Here is a 20,661-nt window from a genome sequence, read left to right as displayed (position 1 = left end):
CGATCCCAGACGAAAAATAAGGGTATTATCTAGCAAAACGTTTAGTCATTTTCTAAAAAAAAAAAAAAAAAAAAAAAAAAAATACGATATACTTTTTAACCACAAATGCTCGTCTAGCACTGCTCTGCAATAGCCTGGTAATACCAGACTCTGCTACTTCACTTTGCTTCGTAGACAGAGTCTACAAGTGTTTTCTCTCTCGCTAGGGGGCGCTTGTCTGAAGTTTAAAATCATTGGTTACCCGTAAGCCAATCAGATACGTTTAGTTATGACGTATGTTATGTGCCTGTACAGCCGCATCAAAGCACAGACATCATGCATCGAACTCAAATCTATGATTGAACTTCCACTGTAAACCTGTTGTAAACACATGATAAAACAAATGTTTATCAAACACTCTTCTTGTTGTGGCTTCAGTTTGAAAAAGAGTTGAATGTTCTCCATAACAGAGCGAATTGCATCCCGTGTCTCGTTTCCCATTTCCGCGGTCGTTTCGGTTTTCGATTTCTCTAACCTACAATGTAAAACTCGGCGCTTAGCATCTACGTCACGGCTCTCAGCCCGCCCTCTGTTCGTTGATTGGCCCGGCTGTTTCCAAACCGGTGGCAAACAGAAAGCTCTGACGCTGTATCAGACTGAGTACAGAAGCGAAATGAAATTGAGCGGAAGTAGGAAGTCTGACATAGTCAGGCTAGCTCTGCAATGCGCCAAGCATTGGAAAGGTCATGCGTGACGTACTGTAGGCACAAGTTCAGAGCAAGTGTTTACAAAGCAAACGTGCAAAGAGTAAGTCAAATGCCCTTTTCAAAAAAAGGTAAAACAATTATGTTGGACGATTTTGAAGCTGGAGGAGAAAATAAGATTCGTGACCTTTCCAACGTGATTACGTAATGCATGGCGCATAGCAGTGCAAGATGAGCATTTGTGGTTAAAAAGTATATGTTTTTTTTTTTTTTTTATTGATAGTTTTGCTAGACAAAGCACTTATTCCTCAGCTGGGATGATGTATAGCGCTTTGAAGCTGCATTGAAACTGCAATTTTGACCTTAAACCCATTGGTAGCCGTTGAAGTCTACTATATCTGGAATGTTTTCCTCAAAAACCTTAAAGGATTAGTTACTTTCATATGAAAATTACCCCAAGCTTTACTCACCCTCAAGCCATCCTAGGTGTATATGACTTTCTTCTTTCTGATGAACTCAGAGAAATATTAATAAATATCCTGACGCATCAAAGCTTTATAATGGCAGTAAGCGTTACCAAAGAGTATGAGCTGATGAAAGCGTCTCCATCCACATCCATCCATCATAAACATATCCCACATGGCTCCGGAGGGTTAATAAAGGCCTTCTGAAGTGAAACAATGTGTTTGTGTTAAAAAAAAAGAAGTAAAAATACATAATTAACAAGTTATGAAGTACAATATCTAGCTTCCGTCAGACCGCCTTCCGTATTCAAGTTACGAAGAAGGTATAAACTGGCGTCGCGTCAGTTACACTTTTTCTGTGAGCTGAATATTGAAGGTGTAGGATGTAGCATAAGCTTTTTGAACTGTTAAGAGTTTTCAACTATTCTTCCTAAGTTGAATACGGAAGGCGGTCTGGCGGAAGCTAGATATTTTACTTCTTAACTTGTTAAATATGGATTTTTTTACACAAATGCATCGCTTTGCTTCAGAAGTCATGGAGCCATGTGGAATATGTTTATGATGAATGCATGTGGATGGAGGCACTTTCATCAGCTCATACTCTTTGGTAACGCGTACTGCCATTATAAAGCTCAGATGTGTCAGGATATTTATTAATATTTCTCAGACTGTGTTCTTCAGAAGGAAGAAAGTCATATACACCTAGGATGGCTTGAAGGTGAGTAAAGCTTGGGCTAAATTTCTTTTGAAAGTGAACTGATCCTTTCATTTCTTTTCAACTGAAGAAAGACAGACAAACATCTCAGATGACATTGGGGTGAGTAAATTCAAGAAATTTTAATTCTGAAGTGAACAAATCCTTTAACATACAGGTGTAACAGGTAACTCCTGTGTTATGTCAACTGACATTTGTGATAGTGAAAGGCATCCAAATGAAATCAGAGAGTTTGATGGCTGACTACAAATGTTTTCTTAAAGCTGACTTCACTGCATTCCAGACATCACACAATAACAGAAACAGAAACCAAAGAGTGACAGAAAAACCTTGTGTTTATAATTCAACTGCATTTCTTTGATAGACCAGTCATGCATTTCTGAATTGTTCTGTGTGAATAATCTTAAATACTCATGACAAGATTTCCCCCCAGAACACACCTAAGTTCATGTTTTCCTAATTCTCATGTTTCTTCAGACATGCATGCTGTTATTCATTCTCTGCTACACAAAAGGAAAATGGTTAAAGAATCTTCTCACGGTGAGAAGCAGATCAGTGAACAAATAGTTCTGTCAGCCATTTCTTTTTAAACTGGACTAAATGAATAAGAGTTCAGTTCACTGATTCAGTGATTCAGTCTCAGTGGTTCTCTAGGCATTCAAAAGTTTGGGGTCAGTAAAAAGAAGAATTGGAAAAAAAAACTTTTACTCACCACTGACTAGTGATCGACCGATGTATCGGTTTACCGATATTTTTCCCGATATTTAAGCATTTTTCCATAATCGGGTATCGGTTTTGTAATATCGGATTCGCCGATTTACGGCGCCATCTTGTGGCTGTTTTGAGACTTCCTCCGTCTGAGGAGATCAGTCAACAACAACTCAGTGCACAGGTAAAGTATATGTTCTAACTATACTTGGTTTGCTTTAATTAATCAACTTTATTTAACATAACAGACATGCACAAATGAGATCTGAGACATAAATTCCTGATATAGTTAATTTATGCAGCTTGTTTCTAAACAATTGAGACGAACTCATTGAGTCACGTAGTTTAATTCGTCATGTCCTGCCCCAATAAAGACGTAACTTTACATGAATTAAATACAACAGACGTGAATGAGTGCATGTTGAAAATAAAAGCGCTGAATTTAATTCTCTATCTGTTGTATTTGGTCACCATTAGTCTAGAAGAAAAAGTTCGTTCATATTGCTTAGCAACTGACGGATGATCAGGAGGCTTAAGCACGGCCACTGAATGAAACTTTTGACAAGATTATCTTGTTTAAACACCCTAGATTATATTATCATTTACTACATAACAATTATTTCGCTAATACACATATAAATATAGCCTAACGCTTTGTGGAAATTAATTATTTATTATCTCCATGCGCGATCGCGGTTGATTAAGATATAGTCAAACAGCACTTTGTCAGTTGGCATTTCATGATTTAACGTTAGATTAAATTTAGATCATAAAATGCCAACTGACAAATGCTGTTTAACTTTATTAGATTATATAATCATTTGATTTACTACATAACCATTATTTAGTTAATACAAATCTAAATAAATGCAGCTCTGTGGAAATTATTTAGTATCTCCACACGCGATCGCGGTTATAGTTTTGTGTAAATGCATAGATAAGTTACAGCACTTTGTCAGAAAGCATTTCATGATCTAGACCGACAAAACATAATAATTAATAACACTAACGTTAGTTGGAAAATGTAATGATGTATGCTGTTTTGTTTGTTACTTTCCTGACAATGTTATATATTCCAGCTAATATTATTCAGTAAAGTTTTTTTTTTTTTTTTTTTTTTTTGTATGCAAGGAGGGAGTGATTGTTATAAATAAAATGGTTTGTTCAGCTCATTTGTGTTGTAATAATTGTCAAAAACAGAAGCATAACAGTAAATAAATATCGGTTCTGCATATCGGTTATCAGGTACATAAACATGCAAATAATCGGTATCGGTTATAAAAAAATCAATATCGGTCGATCACTACCACTGACATAATAAATTGATCAAACATTATTAAGTAAAGACATTTATAATGTTACAAAATAATACTACTTCAAATAAATGCTGTTCTTTTGAATTTTCTATTCATCATCCTGAAAAAGAATCATGGTTTCCACAAAAAATTAAGCAACACAACTGTATTTTATCACTGAAATTAATAAGTTTTTTGAGCAGTAAATCTGCATATTAGAATGATTTCTGAAGGATCATGTGTCACTGAAGACTGGAGTAATGATGCTGAAAATTCACAGGAATTAATTACATTTTAAAATATATTAAAGGTGCCATAGAATGCTTTTTCACAAGATGTAATATAAGTCTAAGGTGTCCCCTGAATGTGTCTGTGAAGTTTCAGATCAAAATACCCCATAGATTTTTTTTTATTCATTTTTTTAACTGCCTATTTTGGGGCATAATTAAATATGCACCGATTCAGCGTGCTTCCTCTTTAAATGCTTGCACTCCCCGCCCCCAAGCTCGCAACTCTATTATACATTGATTAAACAAAGTTCACACAGCTAATATAACCCTCAAAATGGATCTTTACAGAGTGTTCGTCATGCTGCATATCAGATATACTGTAGTAAGTATAGTATTTATTTGGATGTTTACATTTGATTCTGAATGAGTTTGAGGCTGTGCTCCGTGGCTAAAGCTAACATTACACACTGTTGGAGAGATTTATAAAGAATGAAGTTGTGTTTATAAATTATACAGTCTGCAAGTGTTTAATAAATAAAACAACGACGGCTCGTCTCCGTGAATACAGTAATAAACGATGGCAACTTTAACCACATTTAACAGTACATTAGCAACATGCTAACGAGACAATTTAAAAAATATCACTAAAAATATCATGTTATCATGGATCATGTCAGTTATTATCGCTCCATCTGCCATTTTTCGCTATTGTCCTTGCTTGCTTACCTGCATTTAGTCTGTGTGCTGCAGTTGGGGGCGTACATAATAATGATCCCGATTGTTGCGTCACAGTCGGTGTTATGTTGAGATTTGCCTGTTCTTCGGAGGTCTTTTAAACAAATGAGATTTACATAAGAAGAAGGAGGAAACAATGGAGTTTGAGACTCACTGTATGTCTTTCCATGTACTGAACTCTAATTATTTAACTATGCCGAGATAAATTCAATTTTCAATTCTATGGCACCTTTAAAATAGAAAACAGTTATTTTCATTTGTAATAATATTTCACAATATTACTGTTTTTGATCAAATACATGCAGCCTTGGCATAAGAGACTTTTTACAATCTTAATGACCCCAAACTTTTGAACTGTATCGTATGCCATATGTACTATGTCTACAGCATTTTAAGGTGGTTTTCTGTCATTTTAGGAGCTTAACAGCATTGATCACTATGAACTCTAATAGAATGGAAAATAGCATAAATCTTCAAGTAGATAGTATTTGGTTTTGGAAAAACATGAAGGTGAAAACCTTGCATTTTTGGCAAAACAATCCCTTTAAGATTATTTCTAATACCTGTAATCATAACTGAAAACAGAACAGTCACATTTCCTCACATTTTCCTGTGCAACAATAGTAATGGAAATCAGATTACAAGTGCACACAAGATGTTTCCGCACTCATTCTGTATGTAAAGTATAGTATTACACAGTTAAGAGAGCAAGAGAGGACAGAACAGGACATGACAGACAAATGCAGGATATACTTGATTAAAACAGTCAAGTGTAACAGCAACAAACTTAGATAGCATAACCATTGCCCTTTATACCCCTATGCTATACAACCATCCCAAAAATCCTTGCTCACATTGCATGTCAATCAATTTCATCAGACCAAAGCAAATATGCAATGCTTGGTGACAGAAAAAGCGAAGGCTTAACTTAATGTGTGAAATGCAGTTATTTATGAGTGATGCAGGAGCATAGCAAGGCAATTAGTGGGGTTATCAGGATGATTATCTGGAGACTGGAAGTGCGTTGGCATTGGTCGGCATCACCTACCTACAACGCCGAAATACTCCGCTGCATACGAAATTAAATCTGAAATAATGAATAAAGGAAGCAATCATGCAGGATTGCCATCATCAGTGGTGGGAGTGAAGCTGTGAGGGTGTGTGGCTGTGTTTGGAATGATACACTGCCTCACTAATCAATACTGCATACAGTATATCCTGCATAATTCATTTTTTTTTTTCTAAAGTTGGTTCATTATGCATTATACATTAATAAACACTTTAAACAGTAGGATGCTACACTGTCGTCCATGCTGCATGTTTAATTCAACAAAAAAAAGCTTTTTTTGAGGGGTGGTATTTTGCTTTTTATTCCAAATTTTGCCAAATTTTGGTCGCATGATCAAATAATGAGTTAAAAAAGTTCTGGTTTATTCGTCACAATGGAAATCTAAGCATAGCTGATTGCATTAAGTGATCAGTTTGGGGTCGGTAAGATTTTTTTTTTTTTTTATTCAGCAAGGATGCAATAAATAGATCAAAAGTGACAGTAAAGACATTTATAATGTCACATAAGGTTTCTATTTCAAATAAATGCTGTTTTTTGTTAACTTTCTATTAAGAATTTTCAAAAATGTATCAAAAATATGAGGCAGCACAACTGTTTTTAACATTGAGTATAAAAATAAATGTTTCTTGAGCACCAAAATTAGCATAACAGAATGATTTCTGAAGGATCATGTGACTGAAGACTGAAATAATAATGCCGAAAATTCTGTTTTGCATCACAGGAATAAATTACATTTTAAAATATATTGTAATAGAAAACAGTTATTTTCAGTTGTAAAAATATTTCACAATGTAACCGTTTTTGATCTAAATAAATGCAGCCTTTGTGAGCCTAAGAGATTTTTGTTTCAAAAACGAACAAAAAAATCGTACGGACCCCGAATTTTTAAATGGTAGTGTACAAACTGTGCAAAGCATACATATTATATTGCACATATGAGTAGTATGGTATTGTGCTAATACCGTGTTTCAAAGCTGAATTCAGAACCGCATACTAGCATATCACTTACTATTTCTGCCATACAAAGATGTGGTAAAAGTAGTATGAGTAGTATACTAGTATGCAGTTGGGTATTTAGCATGAGTGAAAAGAATGAGAGGCCATCTTGTCTGAACTTCATCTGAACTGCGTTTGTGGTGAGACAGTTTACCTCAGTTGAATAGTAATCATGGCATATATGTTATCCATGCTGACTGACTGAAGGTTTTAGTATAAAGAGACCGGTTTATTAGTTTACAATTAGAAATGCCAAAACTGATAAACACATGACAGCCATTATATGTGTTATAAGTGAAATTGTTTAATAGTGTTTAGGGAAAACATTTTGGGCAAAGTATTCTGACCATATGCCAATATTAATGTTAAGCTTAGATGTTATCACGCCCCATTTCGTGACACTTAATTCCCTGTGTAGCTGGGTTTTCAGGTTCAAGTTACATGGCATGAGGAATGGAGCTATTAGCAGATCTTATAATGTGGTGAAGTCGTTAGACTGGGATGGAGGGAAGTATGGGGGCAAGGGAAAGCCATGGCAAGGTGGCAGCTACAATGATGGCTAGGAGAGACCTACCCTGGACTCGCTGCAACTTGGTTCGGCCAAACGCCATGGGTAGGTTAAGAGGAATGTAGTGCTCGTGGTTGCACACCGTCATGAGAAACTCAAACTTCATCTCTGTAAGCACCTGTAAATATTGGATATAAAGCTGATGGGTGAGATACTGGAGAAGTTGGTTTGGAGATCTATGAGTCATAGTAACAGACAGATAAGAGATTTAAATCGCAAAAGCGTATCTGCTCAAGTTCTGACAAGCTAAATGCCTTAATTCACATCCTAGTACAAAAAGAGTTGTTACTAGGCAAATGTTACAATTCTGGCTGATACATAAAAATAATTACTGTGTTACCGTAATGGCTGACAACTAATAAAATAAACTTCTGTATTATTTTGTCTAAATTAGTCAGAGAAAAAAAAAACTTCACAGGAATTGGAGAAGTCACACAATCTGTGTTGGACAGATCATTAACACGGCTAGTCCATGTGGTTATTACAGTATGTTGGGCAGAAAATCGAAATGTTCGGCTATAATTCATCAACCTCAAACATGGCTCATTGTTTGAAACATAAGTAGTAGCCTAATGCTAGCAACTTTACATGGCTGCTCAGTCTAACATTTATGTTAACCTAGATAAATGTTCGATAATATTAGGTGCATAGTGTATGTGTGGATTGTGGAAGCTAAATTAGTACTGTACTGTTAAATTAGATTAATAGTAAATTAAATTACTGCATGACAAGTTTAACTTAAAGGGTTAGTTCACCCAAAAATGAAAATTCTGTCATTAATTACTCACCCTAATGTTGTTCCACACCCGTAAGACATTCGTTCATCTTTGGAACACAAATTAAGATATTTTTGATCAAATCTGATGGCTCAGTGAGGCCTGCATTGCCAGCAATCAATACCCAGAAAGCTACTAAAAACATGTTTAAAACAGTCCACGTGACTACAGTGGTTCAAGCTTAATATTATAAAGCAACGAGAATACTTTTTGTGTGCCAAAAATAACAAAATAGCGTTTCATTTGTTTCGAATCAGTGGTTCAGAGCACCAAAATCATATGATTTCAGTAAACGAGGTTTTGTTACGTCATAAGTGTTTGAAACTTCAATAGTTCACATGACTTTGGCAGTTTGATACACGCTCCGAACCACTGATTCGAAACAAAATGATTCGTAAAGCTTCGAAGCTTCATGAAGCAGTGTTTTGAAATTGCCCATCAATAGATATTGTGGAATTAAGTCGCTATTTTGTTTTTTTGGCGCACAAAAAGTATTCTCGTCACTTTATAATATTAAAGTTGAATCACTGTAGTCACATGAACTGTTTTAAATATGTTTTTAGTAGCTTTCTGGGCATTGAAAAAGGGAGTGTTATCACTGGCGATGAAGGCCTTACTGAGTCATCAGATTTTATCGAAAATATCTTAATTTGTGTTCCAAAGATGAACTTAGGTCTCGAGTGTGGAACAACATGAGGCTAAGTAATAAATGACATAATTTTCATTTTTGAGTGAACTAACCCTTTAACATGCATTTCTTTCTATAGGTGCATCCGCTGTACTGTGGAGATGAGAGTCAGCATCGTCAACTTCATCTTTCCAGATGACACTGATTTAGAAAATCACTAGTTTATTACTAAATTACTGAAATGTTCAAACAGTATCCTTGCTGTTTTTTCCCGAAACATTCATAATCATTAATTTTGCTGGTGTGCTGTGGCAAGCTTTCCTTTATGTGTGCTTGAGTGCTTAATTTATATTTTAAATGCTCTTCATTATGGTTTATCAATGCATGTGTATTCCAAGGACAGTCTAGACAGGCTGTGGCACACAGAATTTGCAAGTCAAAATTAGTTATGCATGATGTTATGATAGGACTCTCCACAATAAAACCCACCTCTGTGATATCAATAGCACATAAGATAAGAACAGAGAAAAACAGTATGACTCATACTCATCATCTAGATGTCTGTTGAGAAAGTCTTCACAGGGAAGTAAATCTCTTTAGAATCAAAACTGAAAAATATCAACTTCCCATGTATGGCAAATTGGTTTCATGAGATAAATAAAAAGAATGAAGCATTTTTAGGAGAACTGTACGTGCCAAAGCAAACAGGCCACTTCTCAATCAAGAATTAAGGAGATTAAACAGGTTAAATGTTGTTAAAATGACCTAAAATAGTTAATGTATTGATCTAATTTGACATGGTATCATTATTAGTTGTGTGGAGAAAAGTTAAGTCACTGCATTGTATGGCAGAATTAAATTATCACCCTTTAACTGTCATGAACGTTACTGTGTAGACTGTGAAGACCAGTTAGTATTGGTAACTCGGTGAGTAAACGTAAGCAGCATTGCTTTGACCATATAATGGAGCTGAATTATTTTGCCTACCTTTGGATCTTTCAGGCTGAAGCCACACATGTAGTCATTTATCAAACTGAAAGCAAATCCTCTGTTCATAAATGTTAGGCAGCGCTGTGCAGGGAAAGAGTTTCAGTCAGAACAACATAATGCCAATCAGATCATATTAAAAATAAATAAAAAATAAAAAAATGATGAAATTCAATGAGTGAAATAAAACTTTAGACATGAATTATATTATATACGAACAATTGTGTTGGGTAAAACTCTATAATCAGGAGAAACAGCTGCAAGTTTAACTTTGATCTTGAATGTTAGCCAGACATTCATGAGTGATCCATAAATGTTAGTAATTATTTGCAGCAGAAAAAATACAAAAACATTTACATAACACACAGTGACCAAGCCCAAATGAAACACACTTCAAATAATATCTATTAATAGATCACTTTAGTAGTTCCTTAAAAAAAAAGACTAACTGTGGGTAATTGCTCCAGGATACTTGAATGTTAATATCAATAATACTTTACAATAGAAAATATGAATCAACCACCTCTTTGGCTTTCTACAATATTTTTTTATCAATTCAGTTTAATAGGCCATTTGAAACCTATGATTAAATGTTAAAATAGAATATCAGACTATCAGAACCTTGTTCTCATTTTAAAGAACATCTACATAATGAAATTCAAACAACTGACTCTTCACCAGGAGTTTGATTGACAAGCGATCTAACCAATCAGAACGTTGAATCCGCCATTTTGTCCGACAAAGCAGTCAGGAGTTAGAAGATTAACCTCGGTGGAGTTAAACTTGAAAAATTGTGTATATTGACATCTTTCTGCATTTGAAACAACATTGATTCTCATGTTCATTAATGTTTATTTGATGTTATAAATGAACTAGTAGGAAGAGATGATTGGTTTACAAGCCTCGAGCTGAAGCGTTACAGCAATCTGTCACGACACATTAAAGAGCAACAAAACGTTTTTTATTGTTTGAATTTCTTAAAAAACTACACAGTTTGAAAGCTGGGACTTTGTTTAATATCATAAGTAACCTGCTTTGTCTTGTCTGTCGACGTGTTGTCAGTATCCTCTTTGCCCCGTGATGTATTTTTCACTGCGTGTGGTGTGACAGCGCCACGGCTTGTCGGACAAAGCAATAGAAACTAAGGGGGGTGGGTCTTTGTGAAGGGTCAATTAAAATAAGTTCATCTTAACTCAAGACCTGACCCTAATGAAGCATTTAAAGTAAAGGACAGTTTACAATGTATGCAGAGACTGTGTAACACACGAGAATGAACCTCATTGGTTCTTAATGATGCTCAAATGTGTTGCATAACACAAGAATGAACCTCATTGGTTCTTGCGGAAGCTCAAACGTGTTGCGTAACACACAAGAATGAACCTCATTGTTTCTTGTGGAAGCTCAAACGTGCTGCGTAACACGAGAATGAACCTCATTGGTTCTTGTGGAAGCTCAAACGTGCTGCGTAACACACAAGAATGAACCTCATTGGTTCTTAATGATGCTCAAACGTGCTGCGTAACACGAGAATGAACCTCACTGGTTCTTGCAGAAGCTCAAACAAGCCGCATAACACGAGAATGAACCTCATTGGTCCTTGCAAAAGCTCAAATGTGCTGCCTAACACGAGAATGAACCTCATTGGTCCTTGCAAAAGCTCAAACGTGCTGCCTAACACGAGAATGAACCTCATTGGTCCTTGCAAAAGCTCAAACGTGCTGCCTAACACGAGAATGAACCTCATTGGTTCTTGCAGAAGCTCAAACGTGCTGCGTAACACACAAGAATGAACCTCATTGGTTCTTACAGAAGCTCAAACGTGCTGCCTAACACGAGAATGAACCTCATTGGTTCTTACAGAAGCTCAAACGTGCTGCGTAACACATGAGAATGAACCTCATTGGTTCTTGCGGAAGCTTCTAAATTAAATCTGTTCAGCGTAAAAAGTGATCATTGCTCTTCAGAAAATGTGGACTAAACTGCTCAATTCATATGGATTAGTTTTACAATCTCTTTATGAACTTTTTGAAGTGTCAAAGTTGTAGTTGCACCGACTGTCAATGGAAGGACAGAAATTTCTAAGATTTCATTAAAATATATGTGAAAGGTGTGAGGGTGTGAGTACATAATGACAGAATTTTTGGATAAACTACCCCTTTAAGCCTGACCTTAAAAAAAGCATTTAAGAGTTAGGCCTAGATACGCTAAAATGTTATGTCACACGATCCTTCAGAAATCATTTTAATATGCTGATTTGGTGCTCAAGAAACATTTACAATTATTATAGAAATTATTATCAATGTTGAAAATGGTTGTTCTGTTCACCTCATTAAGCCACTAAAAGTTAGGCCTGACCTTAACTCAAGCACTACAATGTGCCAGTTGCATAAACTTCTAGTCATCTAATTTCATTCTTTAAGACTGGTCATCATTTTTTTTTTTTTTTTTTTTTTTTTAAGTAACTTAAACTGGTAGTTTAATTTGAATCCAAAAAGACAGATTACCTCTTGGCTAACAGCTAGCTGGTCAGACTAGTTCTTAAGATTCAGTCTTAACATAATGACTGTGTTTATGCAACTGGCCCCTGGTCTTATTAAAATACTACTACAGCTTTAGGCCTGACCTTAATGAAGCAGGCCAGGCTGAAGTTGACGCAGCGGGCCTCCTCTGGAATCTCCACGTAGCGGATAGTGATGTGAGGCATGATTGACAACAGCAGAGACTGCAGCGCTTGGTGGAATGACTCTGGAAACCTCTGTGCTCGTGGCATCTGTGGGGAACGTAGGTGGTTTGACATGAATAACCATCACATAGCAATGCTATAAATGCTTCATAGTTTCAGTGTTTATACATGGAACGTGCTGGAAGTTCAATTAAAAAATAAAAATAAAAAACATCAGGGTGTGTCATGCAATCCATTATGCTGAAGGCATGCTTGAACAACAGACTTCAAGCACTGGCCCTTAAATTACATAACATAAGGTACAGTTTCAGTTATGCAAATAGGATCCAATGGCATGTCAAATAGGTCTCAACATGTTTGGATAGCTGAAACTGTTAAACACACATTGTAAATGCGAATTATAAAAACTGTAAAAACGTGATGTCAACAGTAGAATACAGCTCAGCTTGTGTTTTGTGTTTATGAGTTCAAAGGGTGTGTTTTTTTTCAGTGCCTTGGTCACATACACTTCTAAAGAATGAGGAAGTTCACTGGATACTATGTACAAATACAATAGTTGAAAACATCCTGCTCAGCAACCCAGGATTTTTTACATCCAGCTAATATAGTTACCTGATGATGATGTTGACAAAGAAAAGAAATGGAAAGGAAAACCCTTTGTATTCTTCTCACATAACATAATTGTTGATTATTTTAAAGTTAGTACATAGTGATACTGTGTCTGTCTAAAAACATGTGAATGGGTTATACTAACTTTCATTCTGTTGCCGTCCTGGAGGTACTGTGCCATTGACTTGGCCATGGTCTCAAAGAAGAACCAGGAATACTGTAATAAAGACAAAAAGAGAGAGGATTTAATACAATAACACAGAGGAATATCGTAAATGTGTGCCAATGCACACAATATACAGATACAATACCAAAAACCAGATTATACATACACACCTCCATTCAAAAGTTTGGAACAATTACGATTTTTTAATGATTTCGAAAGAAGTCTCTTATGCTTACCAAGGTTGCATTTATTTGATCAAAACACAGTAAAATGGTAATATTGTGAAATAACTGTTTTAATATATTTTAAATTGTAATTTATTCCTGTGATGCAAAACTGAGTTTTCCCCATCATTACTCCAGTCTTCATAAATCATTCTAATATGATGATTTGCTGCTCAAGAAAAAACAATGTTGCAAACAGATGTGATGTTTAAAGCTGTGATATATATATTTTTAGGATTCTTTGAAGAATATAGTTCAAAAGAACAGCTTTTAGTTGAAATACAATTTTTTTAACAATGTAAATGTCTTTACTTACACTTGATCAATTTAAGGCATTCCTGCTGAATAAAAGTATTAATTTAGTTCTTTCAAAAAAACATATATAGTGCCCTCCACTAATATTGGCACCCTTGGTAAATATGAGCAAAGGCGGCTGTTAAAATAAATCTGCATTGTTTTTTCTTTTGTCCTTTAACTCAAAAAATGCACAAAATTCTACCCTTTCATTGAAGTAAAACTATTGAAAGTGTGTTTTTCAGTGCATATTGGCCATAATTATTGGCACCCCTTGAAATTATGAGTAAAATATCTCTGCTGAAGTATATTGATATTTTTTAGCACACCAGGGTGACTAGGAGCATGAAATTGTCCAGCCATGACTTCCTGATACATAGGAGTAAAAATATGAGGAAACACAAAAGCCAAAATTCCCTTAATCATTCATCACAATGAGAAAATCCAAAGAATATAGTTCTGACATGCAGCAAAAGATTGTTGAGTTTTACAAAATACACACGCACGCACGCACGCACGCACGCACGCACGCACGCACGCACGCACGCACGCACGCACGCACGCACGCACGCACGCACGCACGCACGCACGCACGCACGCACACACACACACACACACACACACACACACACACACACACACACACACACACACACACACACACACACACACACACACACACACACGTTCAAAAGTTTGGGATCAATACGATTTTTAATGTTTTTAAAAGAAGTTTCGTCTGCTCACCAAGGCTACATTTATTTAAATAAAAATACAGTAAAAAAACAGTAATATTGTGAAATATTATTACAATTTAAAATAACTGTGTACTATTTAAATATATTTGACAAAGTAATTTATTCCTGTGATGGTAAAGTTGAATTTTCAGCATCATTACTCCAGTCTTCAGTGTCACATGATCCTTCAGAAATCATTCTAATATGATGATTTGCAGCTTAGGAAATGTTTCTTATTATTATCAATGTTGAAAACAGTTTTCTTTTATTTTTTTTTTTACTTTTTTTTTTCCAGGATTCTTTGATGAATAGAAAGTTCAAAAGAACAGCATTTATCTGAAATATAGAGCTTTTGTAAAATTATACACTGCAGTTCAAAAGTTTGGGGTCAGTAAGAATTTTTATTTTTATTTTTTTGAAAAGAAATTAAAGAAACAAATAATTTTATTACAAGGATGCATTAAATCAATCAAAAGTGGCAGTAAAGACATTTATAATGTTACAAAAGATTAGATTTCAGATAAACACTGTTCTTTTGAACTTTCTATTCATCAAATAATCCTGAAAAAAAAAAAATCATACTCACATATTTTGTACACATTAAATGTTTCTTGAGCAGCAAATCAGCATATTAGAATGATTTCTGAAGGATCATGTGACACTGGAGACTGGAGTAATGATGCTGAAAATTCAGCTTTGCATCACAGGAATAAATTACTTTGTGAAATATATTCAAATAGAAAACAGTTATTTTAAATTGTAATAATATTTCACAATATTACTGTTTTTTACTGTATTTTTATTTAAATAAATGTAGCCTTGGTGAGCAGATGAAACTTCTTTTAAAAACATTAAAAATCTTCCAAACTTTTGGACTGTACTGTATATCTTCTCTTCCCAGTCATTATCCTTACACAGGTGATGCAGTAAGCTTACTGAAAGCTTCCATGTTTACATCTGAATACTGGCTAAGTATTGGCCAAAGCTGCACATGTGAGCAGCACGACACATGCGTGTGATGCTGACGCAGGAGCCAGCCAATAATGACTCAGCATTCTGATGTAGAACCTGGGAGCGCTGGACGTAAACAACGTATGAGAATGACACAGAAGAGAAGATATTGTTGAATAAAATCGTTATTTTTGTTTTGCTTTTGTGCACAAAAAGTATTCTCGTTGCTTCATAAAATTAAGGTTGAACCACTGCAGTCATGTCGACGGTTTTAACGATGTCTTTAGTAACTTTCTGGACCTTGAAAGTGTTGATTATATTGCTGTATATGGACAAGTCATATATCTCTCAGATTTCATCAAAAAATACCTTAATTTGTGTTCTGAACATGAACGAAGGTCTTACGGGTGTGGAACAACATGAGGGTGAGTAATAAATGGGTGAACTAACCCTTTAAATAGTGTATAAGTCAAGTTTTTCTAAAGGGGATCTTGTCCAACAGTGACACCCACAGATAAAGTTACAGCGGGAGTTAATAATAATATAAATATATTAAAGTACACACTAAAAGTGGCACTCATGTTTCTAATCTTCAACTAAGTCTGCAAAACTGCAAGCTCATTATTTGCTTTACTCTCAGATTGCAATTGTAAAGCAAGCTTTTTGCAAAACGTTAAACACAGTTCTCTACATTAGATACATCATTCAAAACTAACAGCTCTCGTGTTTTATTGCATTTGTGCAAATACATGTACATGTGAGTGCTTTGACAAACTGCACACTGAACAAGCAAAAGACACAAGATAGTAGTGTTTTACATTTATCATATCTGTGTGTACTGGAGTGTATATGGCTAATCATTTGATGGTTTGTGTGTAGTTACTAGGCAATTTTTAGAAGAGGTAAAATTGTTTTGAGTGAAGTGTTTGCTTTTGTGTGATATTTTGCATTTTGTGTGCACAGTTGTGAGAAAAGGAGCCATAGGTTCGGAAAATTATGTGTAAAATTTAGAAAAAATGCAAAATTAACACTGATTGTAAGTATATACATAAGTATTGTATTTACAATAGTATAACTATTCAGATGTTAAGTCTGATGTCAAGCTGCAGCACTTTCCGGGTCCAAACACTCTATCTCATACCACAAGAAAACAACAAACGGTGCTAATGTACATAACCTTTATCTCCATACCAAAATCCCAGATGGCCAGACAGTGATTCATCTATTATAAATCCTTAAAATATTCATATATGTGATGCTGTGAGCATGGAGACTGTTGTGTAGACTCTAAGTATTTTAAATGTTTAACTTTAAAATGATGAATGTTTAATATGAATAAATTGCGCTCATAAACCGTCGTGGAGATGCCATTCTCAAGTGAAAAGAGTCGAGGCTTGGACCCAGAAACGGCGTTCCTTACGTCACAACTTAACAAGTGGATAACAAAAGTAAAGCAAAGTGAAAGTGAACTGCATTGCTAAAACAATGCACCTATTGTTCTGCCTCATTATTACATAATCTATGAGAGCAGGCAGAAATCATTTTTGTAAGAGAAAATTCCCTAAAACGTAGTTCAAAGAAATGTCTGAGAATTGAATTGAATCAAGAAAATGTGTCCTTGTGGACAGGGCCGCATGAAGACGTATGAGTCTGTATGAGAGGAGGTAGGTACATTCAATCAAATACACTGAGGAAGGTCCAGTGGTATTTAACAAAAGAAAGTGGTTCATATGAATGATGATATCATGATCATCATTTGGATATACAGTACAGTCCAAAAGTTTGGAACCACTAAGATTTTTAATGTTTTTAAAAGACGTTTCGTCTGCTCACCAAGGCTACATTTATTTAATTAAAAATACAGTAAAAAACAGTAATATTGTGAAATATTATTACAATTTAAAATAACTGTTTTCTATTTGAATATATTTCACAAAGTAATTTATTCCTGTGATGCAAAGCTGAATTTTCAGCATCGTTACTCCAGTCTTCAGTGTCACATGATCCTTCAGAAATCATTCTAATATGCTGATCTGCTGATCAAGAAACATTTAATGTGTACAATTGTACATAATATTTGTGTACAATATTTTTTTTCAGGATTATTTGATGAATAGAAAGTTCAAAAGAACAGTGTTTATCTGAAATCTAATCTTTTGTAACATTATAAATGTCTTTACTGACACTTTTGATTGATTTAATGCATCCTTGTTGAATAAAAGTATTCATTTCTTTAATTTCTTTTCAAAAAAATAAAAATAAAAATTCTCACTGACCCCAAACTTTTGAACTGCAGTGTATAATTTTACAAAAGCTCTATATTTCAGATAAATGCTGTTCTTTTGAACTTTCTATTCATCAAGGAATCCTGAAAAAAAGTACACAACTGTTTTCAACATTGAAAATAATCATAAATGTTTATTGAGCAGCAGATCAGCATATTAGAATGATTTCTGAAGGATCATGTGACACTGAAGACTGGAGTAATGATGCTGAAAATTCAGCTTTGCATCACAGGAATAAATTACTTTGTCAAATATATTTAAATAGTACACAGTTATTTTAAATTGTAATAATATTTCACAATATTACAGTTTTTTACTGTATTTTTAATTAAATAAATGTAGCCTTGGTGAGCAGATGAAACTTCTTTTAAAAACATTAAAAATCTTAGTGGTCCCAAACTTTTGGACTGGACTGTATACTCACAGATTCCCCATTACTTATTCAGAGAGTAAACCTCAATTCTTAAATGAAGCCAAAGGACAGAAAATAAATGCAACAGCGCCATCTGCTGTGCAAAGAGGTCATATTCAGCATAACTGAACAGTTTGGTCACCTTGAGGAGTTTGTTGCAGGTGTTCGAGTCTGCAGTTTGTTTGAGGATGGCAGTCACTGCTGTAGCCAAAACTTCATGTGTCGTCACAGAGTTTTCTGAAGTTGTGTTGTGGATCCGAAACACGTACTGCAAAAGAAAAAGGTGGTTCTGAAGATTTTTTTTAATAATTTTCATAAATAAAAAAGATAAAACTTCAGAGTATCAAGGTTGTAAACATTTATTTACACTTGTTAATAAAAGGAAAAACCAGTATAGCTGTATTGGTAACTAACATTGTTTAAAGGTGCCCTAGAATCAAAAATTGAATTTATCTTGGCATAGTTGAATAACAAGAGTTCAGTACATGGAAATGACATACAGTGAGTCTCAAACTCCATTGTTTCCTCCTCCTTATATAAATCTCATTTGTTTAAAAGACCTCTGAAGAACAGGCGAATGGGGGGGTCTATGGTTCTATGATATTAGACTGCGTAGCCTATAATAAAAGATAATGAATTTATTCAAAGATCAACAGCCTGTCATTAGTCTTTAGTCTGCCACAAAAAATCAACATTAAAATCATGAACTCAAATGTCATTGTGAAAAGAAAAAAATAGCCTAACGCTTAAACGAAAATAACAAAATAATTGTGTAGTGAAGTATTTTTTTTGTACACAGTGCCTGTACACGCATGCATCACTGTCCTCCTCACGGCTGCAGCAACTTGCGCTCTCTTAATCAAGGCTTAAAACAAAAAGGGCATGCATATCTAAATGCGCGCCTAGCCGCCTATGGTACTTTTTTTTTTAGAAAAAAGATGCTGCAGCCAATGAGCAGCCAGAAGGGGCTGGTTGCAGGACAACTCAACCTCTGCAGACAGTTTTTAATGTTTATCAGACAATAACTTCTCAAGATTTTGCTTTAGTGTAATTTTCGGGACAATTAGGGCCAAATTCAGGATTCGGGACAACAGTTTAGATTTCGGGACTGTCCCGAATTTTTCAGGACGTCTGGTCACCCTAATTCATGGAGACAAGAGAGCCGTCGCTATTTTCAGTTTTAAACACTTGCAGTCTGTATAATTCATAAACACAACTTCATTCTTTATAAATCTCTCCAACAGTGTGTAATGTTAGCTTTAGCCACGGAGCACTATCAAACTCGTTTAGAATCAAATATAAACACCCAAATAAATACTATTATCACATAATCTGACGCATGCATGCAGTATGCATGACGAACATTTTGTAAAGATCCATTTGAGGGTTATATTAGCTGTGTGAACTTTGTTTATGCACTGTTTTATAGTCGCGAGCTCGGGGGCGGGGAGCGCGAGGATTTAAAGGGGCCGCAGCCTGAATCAGCGCATATTTAATGATGCCCCCAAAACAGGCAGTTAAAAAAATTTATATAAAAAAATCTATGCGGTATTTTGAGCTGAAACTTCACAGACACATTCAGGGGACACCTTAGACTTATATTACATGTGAAAGGGAAAAAACTGTGAAAAAACTTTCTAGGGCACCTTTTAAATACAAAAATGTTTATTAGAGATGCAATTGTTTAAACCAGTATTCTCATTATTTTTTATATATTTTTTATGACTGTGGTGGCTCATAACTTACCAACTAGTTTAGAAATGCTATGTAATAGCCTTATACCAATTACCTTATAATGTTTATTCACTGGTGTTAGCGATATTCTTACGTTTATGTGTATGTTAAGTAGAGTGGGATAGTACTTACGCGCGCGCGTGTGTGCGCGTGTGTGTGTGTGTGTGTGTGTGTGTGTGTGTGTGTGTGTGTGTGTGTGTGTGTGTGTGTGTGTGTGTGTGTGTGTGTGTGTGTGTGTGTGTGTGTGTGTGTGTGTGTGTGTGTGTGTGTGTGTGTGTGTGTGTGTGTGTGTGAGAACCATTTTTGAGAAATAAATTTGCTTGGTTCAGATTCATAAAAATTTGGGTCATGGCTTATTGACCATGGGAAACTGTGGGACCCATGGCCAAACCTGTTGAGAACCACTGGTTTAAACCTCTTTTACACTAATCAAATCAATAGTTTTGTTGCCAAATTAATAAAAATATTTTTTTTTAAACTCACATTTGTCAGGTTAGTTTTTTTTAAATAAAATGGCATTTACACCTGGCTTTTTGTATGATCCAATCAAAAAAATACATGGTAATGGCAGGTTTAACAGGGAGCCTTGGAGTCATACCTTCAAAAAAGAGCGTAGGTACTGCTCCAGATCCTCCTCATGACACTGAGACACTATGTGAATGATTACACTGTGAAACAGAAGCACATTAGTAATGTCAATATGAGGGAGCAT

General features: G+C 35.2%; 1 protein-coding gene across 4 annotated transcripts in view; it reads right to left on the bottom strand.

Moving 5' to 3' along the window:
• dock11 (dedicator of cytokinesis 11) overlaps positions 1 to 20,661 on the bottom strand; it is a 132,143-nt gene that overhangs the window by 66,081 nt on the left and 45,401 nt on the right. For 2 of the 4 annotated variants that reach the window (XM_067399681.1, XM_067399682.1), the window contains exons 25-31: positions 20,548 to 20,617; positions 18,358 to 18,483; positions 13,292 to 13,363; positions 12,478 to 12,624; positions 9,855 to 9,938; positions 7,470 to 7,581; positions 5,879 to 5,917 (exon numbers count right to left, since the gene is read on the bottom strand). In XM_067399681.1, coding sequence (XP_067255782.1) covers positions 5,879 to 5,917; positions 7,470 to 7,581; positions 9,855 to 9,938; positions 12,478 to 12,624; positions 13,292 to 13,363; positions 18,358 to 18,483; positions 20,548 to 20,617 — 650 coding nt within the window. The remainder of the gene's footprint in view (positions 1 to 5,878; positions 5,918 to 7,469; positions 7,582 to 9,854; positions 9,939 to 12,477; positions 12,625 to 13,291; positions 13,364 to 18,357; positions 18,484 to 20,547; positions 20,618 to 20,661) is intronic. The other 2 variants (XM_067399683.1, XM_067399684.1) reach the window with 1 other exon arrangement.

This window comes from Chanodichthys erythropterus, chromosome 11 (assembly GCF_024489055.1).
Source record: "Chanodichthys erythropterus isolate Z2021 chromosome 11, ASM2448905v1, whole genome shotgun sequence".
In the NCBI taxonomy this organism is placed as follows: Eukaryota; Metazoa; Chordata; class Actinopteri; order Cypriniformes; family Xenocyprididae; genus Chanodichthys; species Chanodichthys erythropterus.
This window is presented reverse-complemented; position numbering and strand designations above follow the sequence as displayed.